Source organism: Cicer arietinum, chromosome 5 (assembly GCF_000331145.2).
Source record: "Cicer arietinum cultivar CDC Frontier isolate Library 1 chromosome 5, Cicar.CDCFrontier_v2.0, whole genome shotgun sequence".
In the NCBI taxonomy this organism is placed as follows: domain Eukaryota; kingdom Viridiplantae; phylum Streptophyta; class Magnoliopsida; order Fabales; family Fabaceae; genus Cicer; species Cicer arietinum.
Window position 1 is genome coordinate 3601526 of NC_021164.2, and position 9576 is coordinate 3611101.

General features: G+C 30.2%; 1 protein-coding gene across 3 annotated transcripts; it reads left to right on the forward strand.

The window, feature by feature from the left end:
- The first annotated feature begins 2362 nt into the window (after window positions 1-2362).
- LOC101509951 (uncharacterized) lies at window positions 2363-8437 on the forward strand. Of its 3 annotated transcripts, XM_004499541.4 has the most exons (8): window positions 2400-2522; window positions 3385-3514; window positions 4086-4329; window positions 4477-4607; window positions 4909-5008; window positions 5579-6085; window positions 6247-6584; window positions 7928-8437. In XM_004499541.4, exons 3-8 carry the CDS (start codon window positions 4158-4160, stop codon window positions 8087-8089), a joined length of 1410 nt encoding a protein of 469 aa, XP_004499598.1. In that variant the 5' UTR covers window positions 2400-2522; window positions 3385-3514; window positions 4086-4157; the 3' UTR covers window positions 8090-8437. The 3 variants fall into 3 exon arrangements, with proteins under 3 accessions (XP_004499597.1, XP_073225208.1, XP_004499598.1); XM_004499540.4 differs by lacking the exon at window positions 3385-3514 and having other exon boundaries at window positions 2363-2522; XM_073369107.1 differs by lacking the exons at window positions 3385-3514; window positions 7928-8437 and adding an exon at window positions 7121-7880 and having other exon boundaries at window positions 2363-2522.
- Window positions 8438-9576: the final 1139 nt, after the last annotated feature.

A 9576-nucleotide genomic window follows, 5' to 3' on the forward strand; every position in this document is an offset into this window, starting at 1 on the left:
GATGTAACAATTATTTAAGTGACGTGTACATGGTAACAGAGATAATCATGGCGATGTTGAATTTAAATGTATTTTTAAATTCTTTATACCACTTTAATAGTTTTTTGAATTAAAATAAATAGATAGTTTTGACTCAATTGGAGTTTTAATCTCCCTATTTTAGCAATTCACGAAAATAGTTCATCAATTTTAAAAGCTGATAGTTTTAGTCACTCTTTCAAATTTTTTAACTAAAAGAATGATGGTTTGAAATATTTTTAATGATAAGACATACAACACTATGATATAAAATTATGTAGATACATTTATTATTTATATGTTATTAGTTAAATTACAGAACTGAATAATTTTATAAGTTGAAACTGATGTTTTAAGAGGATCTTATTATTAAACTTTATATTTATTAATCATTCAACATCATTGCATTTATTATTTATATGTTATTAGTTAAATTACAGAACTGAATAATTTTATAAGTTGAAACTGATGTTTTTAGAAGATCTTATTATTAAATTTTATATTTATTAATCATTCAACATCATTGTATTATATGTCTCGTCGTTTAAATGAAGTTACATTATAATTTTTTAGTTACAAAGTGTAAGAGAGAAATTACAATTGTTGAAATAAAGGAATAAATTTTATGAATTAGTAAAAGTAGGAAGACTAAAATTGCAATTAAGATATTTTTGAGTTTATTTTCTTTGGTTTAAAATTTTCAGAGACTCGACATAATCTGCATTTTCTTGGTACTCTTTATGTAATGCGTTTGCTCTTTGGGAGACATTTCTTAAGTCTCCGCATTAGTTTCATATTGCGGGCAATATCCTTAGTTTGTTATGGGTTGGAACGCTTCATCGTAGACTTTTAGTATGATCAATATCCTTGTGTTCGATGGTTGCCATCTGACCCCAACGACTACCTCCATCGAACACAAGGATATTGACCATACTAAAAGTCTACGATGAAGCGTTCCAACCCATACCAAACCAAGGATATTGGTCACAATATGAAGGTGTTAAGGTGTGTCACAATCCACTGATGCGGATACTCAAGAAAAGTTGTCCAAAGAGCAAACGCATTACAACAGAAATTGACACTACAGAAAGAGTACCAAGAAAATGCGGATTATGTCAGGTCTCTGGTCATACTAGAAAACATTGTTCAAACGTTGCTGACACATTTACTCAAATTTGATGTATTTTGTCTTTTAATTTTAATTTATTTTTTTGAAATTTATAATATAATTTAATCATTTTAATTATAATAATTTTTATTATAATTATAATAAATATTTAATATAATAATAATTAAAATATAAAATTTATTTATAATTTATTAATGTATTTTATTTTAATTTATTATTAATATTTTTATTTTTTAAATAATTAAATTAATAACTCTAATAATAAACAAATATTAAAATATAACAAAAAAAAATTTAGTCAGTTAGGGGTCGCTTCCTCAAGAAACCATCTTCTGTTGAGTTTAAAAAATTTGGTTTTTAGGTGGTCGCTTCCCTAAGTAACGATCTTACTAAAAAAAAATAGGACATTTGAAGAAATAATTTTTAAAAGAGCAATTGGACATTTTAATAAAAAAGGATATTTATATAGAAAAACCCCAAAATTCCCCATGTAATTGAAAATTCACCATATACACTTGTAAAGAATGACATCACCATATGGTTTCTTTCCCTTCATGTCTTTCAATATGCCTTCTTCTGCAATCTTGATTTGTTATGGGATGAAACCACTGGAATACCACTCTCAATCAAGGTCCAATTCTCCTTCAATCGAAGAAGATTCTCTATATTTGTCACTTAATGTAGATGAGTGGGGTTTATATTATTTCTCATATGAAATTTGTTAAAAACATATAGAAATTAAGACATATCATTTCGTGGACAACAAAAATTAAAAGAGAAGAACAAGAATCATAATGAAAACGATTAAATATATTTTAATCTCTTTAAAAATTTCTTATTTTATTTTTATTTTCTACTAAATCAATTCATAAAATATAAATTGAATTGTTGTGGCAGGTCATAGGTGTATTGCGTAGATAATTATTAGATCAGAAGGATATATGGTAAATTATTTTGTAGCAGAAAGGGGTGGAGCAAGCAGGACATAATTTGATGTATTGGGCCTAAAAAATTAAGGCCCAAAAATTACAACCAAATAAAAACCCATGTTCTCAGCTAAATGACACCTGTCGCCGCCTTTCTTAGCTCCCATGACTTTCAGTGGTGTTGTGCATCTCCACAATACACGTGTCACCAACCCACACCGTTAGATTTCCTTAACATTCAAAACAAAGTCAAATCCTAATCGTTGAAACTGATCCTCATCTTCAGTTTCAAACTCTCGAGTATATAACGAGATTCTCTCAACAAACACAACATTCCATTGACCCCATTTCGCTTCTCTGACTCACCTCTCTGAGTTTTAAAGAGAGAAAAAACCCAAAGAGAGAGAGAGGGTTTAGAGAGAGAGAGAAAGGGAGAGAGTTTAACATAGGTATGTGTTTCTTTATTTCTTTTGTTTATTTTTTTTCCTATCTGAATTTGTTTGAATTGAATTATGGTTTGCTTAATAGTGTTGCTTGTTTATTCGTATGGTGTTTTTTTTTTCTTTTTCCGATTACTGGTTTTTCTCAATTTTAATTTCTTGCTTTGATTTTTTTGATTTGTGGAATTGGTTGAATTTTGTGGTTTATGAATTGGGTCTTTGCTTAATGGTTTTCTTTTTTGAATTCGATCCTACTTTTATTTTTTCTGCTCAATTTTGGTTTTCTTTTGTTTTTGGTGATTTTCGGTTTTTTATATTTGACCTTTTTGGAGATAGAAAGAGCTAAAAGAAAATAAGGGTTGTAAAGTTTTTGGATGTTTTATCTCAGGTTGAATTGAAGTTGATATTTTTAATGGATACAAGTGATTTTTGTAATAATTGATTAATTTTTTTTTGGGGTTTTGTTTCGTTCTGGCGGGTTTTGTGGCTTGTTTTACTGTGTGCGATGGATTTAGAGAATGGGGAAAGTGCACAAATTTGGCAGATACTTAAATTTAATATTTGAAAATTTGATATATGATGCAAAAACCCTATCATTGATGAATGTATATTTTCAATAGATTAACTTTGTTTTTCGCGTTTCCTCAAAAAATCTTTGTTTTTTGTATTTGTGTTTTGGGTTGGGAAGTTGAGTTAATTTAATAATTGATATGATGGAAAAACCCTAACATTGATGAATGAATATTTTCTATAGATTTACTTTGTTTTTTGAATTTGTGTTTGGGGGTTGGGGAGTTGAGTTGAGATCTCTCACTCTTTTTGTTTTTTGTTTTTATTTTTAATATATGGTGATCGATTGCTGTTTGGTAAGGCCCAAGGTTTTAAATTGCAGTCTCCATGCGCAATTATGCCAGCCACAAAAGTATCTTCGTGGTCTTTGCAACTGCAATCGGCTGCATCACAACTTGGTTGAGGGCTATGGCATGATTGGTTGGAGGAGGGTAAGTTGCAGGAAGGCGTTACACTCACCTCATGTCCTTAGCTCCCAACTAGGGTGGACACTTAACCTTTTTGTGGGTCATATATGTGGATAGGCCAATGACATATTTACAATATATAAGTATATTATTTATTATTAGGGTTCCATAGATTTTGTTTTGTTCAAGTGTTTTTGGAAGTTGGCAAAATATGGACCATCATTGGTGAATTCTATGTTTGGTGTAGGGGTTTTTATATCTTCGATTTAGTTTTCGATTTCATTATCATTAATATAGATTCATGTGTTTAATTGTCTTGATTTTAAAATCTTGAAAATTATAAAGAAATTAAGACCATTTTCTGATGTTCACAGCTTTCAATTGAACAATCTTGAAATATTATTCAAATTTCCGATTAGAATGAATCCCTCGTGCATGGATTGTGTTTTTGAATCACTTTGATTTATATATACTTACGTTGACACGTTAACATAAACATTCTGTTGATCTGCGTTATTTGTCTATGATCCATTTTTTTTATTTCATTTTATGCAAATATGTTTTGTATGACCTGTGTTTTGCTTTCGTTTCTTAGAGGTTAAATTCAAACGGAAAACTGTCAGCCGGTTGATATGATCTTAAACTACTCTTGAGAAGCCCAGCTTTGATGCCATCCCGTAAAATGGTGGCTAGATCAACTACAACTTGCAAAAGACATGGGAGGTTCCCCCGTGTGTCTCGGAAATCAAATAAAATATCTAAAAGACCATGTTCCATGGTCAGAATAACTGATGAAATGAGAAATTTAGATATATCAAGCCAAACATCTCACAATGGTGGTAAGCTTTAATACTTACACAGCTTGAGAGTTTCAAAAATGAATAAAATGTATTCCATCTTGGCATTGGAAAAGTTGCTACTATGAAGTCGTTTATGATCATATAATGCAAGCAAAGGTACTTATCAATTGCACGTGTATGATGTAGGTTATTTCCTAAATAAAGAATTTTCCGAGGAGCGTGGCAATGAGGAATACCAAATGTCATCTGATGTAGATTCAGTTTTGGGGCAGGGCTGTCTCTTATTCAGCGGTTGTTCAGTTTCAGTAGTAGAAAGGGTAAGGCTCAGCTTCCATTTCATGGATCTATATGGAACGAATTGGCTGCTTTATGTATCATTTCAATAACTTTTTTTTTTTGTTGATATCTAACTCAGATTTAGTTGTATGTATTCTATTATTAATTATAATTTATAACCACTAACTCTTAGATTTGTGAGCTAGGATTTTCCTATTCAATGAAATTCTGTTCATTGCGGTATAATTTGGCTACTTCATTCATATATTCTTAAAAAAGAAAATAATGAAGTGTCTATGTTCGCTTTGCTTCACATTACTCACTGATGATTTTTTATTGCAGGATTCTTTTCTGGTTTCTGTTTCTGCAAGTTCAGATTCAGATACCGCGTTGTCTTATTTTAATAGGCCTGATGATGCCCTCTATAACCTATTTGAAGAAGGTACCTACTTGGAACCATACTTGTTAAAAACTGTTCTCTTTTATTGTGATAACAAATAAACCTTATTAAAGAACTAACTACAATTATAAGTTGAGGTCCGACAAAGCATCTCCCTAGTCAAAACAAAAGGTAAGAAGATGCTAACTCCAATTGTTTTATAACAGACAAATAGGTTATTTCTTTGGTCTTAATTATAAATGTAGACAAATTTTCAAAAGTATTAATCGTTGACATTCCTTTTATATCCTTATTTATTTTAGCCAGAAATCCACATATTTACTACGTAAATGGATGCAGTTAATGAGTACTGTGATTATTTTTGTAAAAATTAACATTAACTCTTTTTTTTTTTAATTATTTATTTATTTATTTATTGCGGAACTTGAGAACTATCAATTTCAGTCCCCTAGTTGTGGGACTAATTGAAATTGGAACACAAGCCATTATAAATGTTTGATGGCTACTTCTAGCAGGTGGCTTCAAGTAGTATAGTAGTATAATTGTTTTTCTGTTACTAACTTCACTTTTGCGCTGTTTATAACAAGTGTGCGGACTTTGGTCTTGTTGCAGTTAATCAGTTGCAAATCACCACCCCACCTCAAGTGGATAACAACAACTTTCCCAATTTCCAAACACCTGATATGTTATTAGACTCCTATATGGATGAAGCATGTCTCAATGGGTTTCCCAGTGACGGGACCAATCTATTTGATGATTCTATCGACTATAGTTCCCTTTTTGATCTCGAATATGATGGGCCAAATTTGTTGTACGATCTTCCTGCCCTTGAGAACACCATAGAACCAGCAAATTTTCATTATGTAGAATCCTCTGAAGAGTTTCAGCCGGCACCTGATTCTTCATGGTTTGATTTCATTTGTCATCAGGCCAAGCCACTTACTGAAGAACTTCATGCCAGGTCCTCTCAGCTTGATTCTGAAAGAGTAGAATCAATTGATCATGAGACATTCATTAAAAACTTTTTGGAGTTATCAGACGAATGTAACTCGTTGCCTGCACTAGTAAGCAAAGAGACAAGCAAAAGGAAGGATGTTACCCTTGTTCTTGATTTGGACGGTAATTATATTTCATCTTTGTCTACTTTGTAACTTATGTTTTGTCTCGCAATGTTTGATTGCTGTTGTTGTTTATTTGATAAACAAGATAAATGTTGATATTACTTTATTTAGTTTTCTGGAACGAATTTCATACCTCTTTATGTTGTTTCACCTTCACAGAAACACTGATCCACTCTACGATGACTCGATATGATAGTGGTGCTGACTTCACAATTCAAGTTTTACTTGACAAGGAGTACACCGTCTATGTGCGAAAAAGGCCCTTCCTCCGCGAGTTTTTGGAGAGAGTATCAGAAATGTTTGAGATCATCATTTTCACTGCTAGTAAAAAGATCTATGCTGAAAAGTTGCTAGATGTTCTTGATCCTGACAAAAAGTTTTTTTCTCGACGAGAATACCGAGATTCGTGTATCTATGAAGATGGTACCTACACCAAAGATTTGACAGTTCTTGGAATTGACCTAGCAAAAGTAGCCATAGTAGACAACTCTCCTCAGGTATTTCATTGGTCTTAATGTTCAAATAGGTTTTCATGTAATTCATTTATAAAATGGCCAAAATCTGAATCAATTGAGACTAATGTCATTCATGATCCAAAATACTTGGTGTTATATCATGCATTACATTAACAATTGAGAAGAGAAAAAGATGTGAGAAAGGGTATGGAAAGAGAGAAAGAGATGAGAAATAGAGTAGATTTGATGTATTGTTTGGTTTAAGAGAAAGAGAAAATATATAGAAGAGAGAGAAGCCTTGATTATTTTTGGAAGTATTAAAATCTCCCTTTAATAGAAAAACTCTCATCAAATTCAAAATTATTTTATTTTAAATTTTCAATTAATATAATTTAAGTAATTAAATCACTTAAACCAATTTAATTATTTTCAGTTAATTAAATTATAAGTTTTGAACTATCGATTTTTTTATTGATAAGTTTCAGTTTATTTGCAGTGCTGTTATCAGTAGTTATGTTCTAAACTAGTATGTGGTCTGCTTATTATAAAAAAGACGTTGTCTTGTTATTAATATCCAGAAATTATAAAAAGAAAAAATCCAGAAAGAGAAGGGGCATCAGTGGAAAAATCAATATAGTGGCATGTCTTCCTCTCTTCTTTGCACATAAGAGAAGATTGCAAAAAGTTCCCACACTATTTGAATCTCTCTCTCTCTCTCCTATTTCTCTGCATACCAAACAGAAGAGGTCTATTATCTCTTTTCTATTTCTCTCTTTGGTAACTCTCTCTTCACAACTTCTCTCAAACCAAACATACCCTAAAATATTGCTTAATATGCAATATCATTATTAAAAAATCCCTCATTTTGATAACTAGTTTGCATGATTTTCTTTCCAATATTTATGAAGATCCTATAGATTGTTCGTTTCTATTAGCAGCTACTTGTTTCAGTATAATAAAAATTGGCTTAAATAAGGTCTAAATATATCACTTTTTGGTTTTAAACTTTTTTGTCCCTGCATTTTTTGTTTAGTCCCTACAAATATACATTTTGTGCTTTAGGTCTTAAGTATTTTGTTTTTAGTCATTGCAAAATTTATTCAGATTTGAATTGAACTTTGTAATATGTAAAATATTTGATTGTAGTTCCTGTAGATAAGGAGTAAAATGAATATTTATAGGGACCAAAAGTAAAAAATGTATATTTGCAAATACCTTTGACCAAAAGTGAAAAGTGTATATGTGGCCTAAAAATTATTTAAACCATAAAATTTAAAAAATATAACATTAGTGATCATAAATAGTCCTTTAATATTTGTCTGATCCTCTATTTATTGCCTATGGTAAATGATACTGAAATTTAAAAACTCTGTTGTTCATGTCAGGTTTTCAGGTTGCAAGTTAACAATGGGATTCCTATTGAAAGTTGGTTTGATGATCCATCTGATTCTGCCCTGATGTCTTTACTTCCCTTTCTGGAGAAACTGGTTGATGTCGACGATGTCCGCCCCATAATTGCAGAGAAATTTGGGAACAAGAAGGATTAGTTTTGCATTTCAACTCATTGGCATATATTCTGGACCCCTTTGCCTTTCATAGAAACAGTAGATTGCCCTAATTTTAGGATATTGCAACAGTCAGAAATAACCCTTCCTAGTTAGGTGTTGTCCCTCCAACCCCCCAACCCCTTCACATTTTAAGTTTTGACTCTAGTTAGTTTTCAAAAACTAGCTATGATTCTGGTGATAGCTTGATAGTATTTTTAAAAATTGTACAGGAATAGTACAATAATTTGATTTTCAAGTTTTGTATTTTGATTTTGATTTTTAAAGTCACTATAGAGGTTGTGATATTGGTAAAGTTTATAATTTATAAATGTCAATGCTGTTTATACATGCCGTTAGCTGCTGCCTGTTGTTATTCGGTGTACCTCAAAGGTTTCTTACCTTTTATCCGTGTCACTTAAAAGGTACCTTGTCTATACTTCTATAAGGATGAGTTAAGCGCTGCTTCTTTTTATTTTTTATTTTCATGAAAAAGATATGATCTAATTAATAACGATTTAATTTGATATATATATTTTATTTTATTATTATATAAGTATTATTTAATTTACTATCTTAATTATAAAAATTAATATTAACGTTTATTTTTAAGAAAAGATATTTGTGGTTGTTTAAGTTGTGAACATTATATAAATATTACTTCGTAGTAGACGTGATACATATTAAAGTTTCTATCAAGGGATATCAAACATTCGTTTAGCTTAGCAATTTTTCTCTCAGTTTTTTCTTTAATATAAACAATTTCATTGTCTGAAAAATTATATTTTATTTAAAATTTTCTCCTTTATCTAATCAAATAAATATTTGATATTTCAAATAGCGTCTGTTTGCATGCAGAGTAAAATATGGTGACGGGACGGGTAATAGAATATGTTATCCAATTGGATAAATATCTTATCTTATTTGTATACTGTCTTATATGTATTAGTCCCTTTTTCTAAATTCGAGTTTTAAATCTCATATTTAAAAATTCTTGGGTTTTTCATGTCATCTATTTTTTATGATTTGATTATTTACTTATGACGTGATGTTGAGTTGAAAAAAATGATGGCACATTAACATTTAATTTTTATTTCATTATTATTAACTTATAAATGTTTTTATAATTAAGTTGTGTTATTTATTATATTTGAAATATTATGATTTTGTCGTTTTTGCAATAAATTTAAGTGTTAGCGAATTTGTTTGTAGACTTTTTTTCTTTCAATTCTAGCAATGCAGAATTATAACAAATTGAAGGTTTTAATTCCGTTTAATATATAAAAAATTTGCTCTACGTAGCGAATACAATTATCAAAACTATGTGGGTATTTGCACTAGTAATTGGTTTTCATATACTGGCAATAGTAGAATTGTTGATATCACTTTGTTTTTAATGTGAGGATGTAGATGTGGTGCTACGTGACTTGAACGACTCAATTGCAACTTATATTTATGATGTTAATTTAAGTTTGTTATTTATTTTGTAC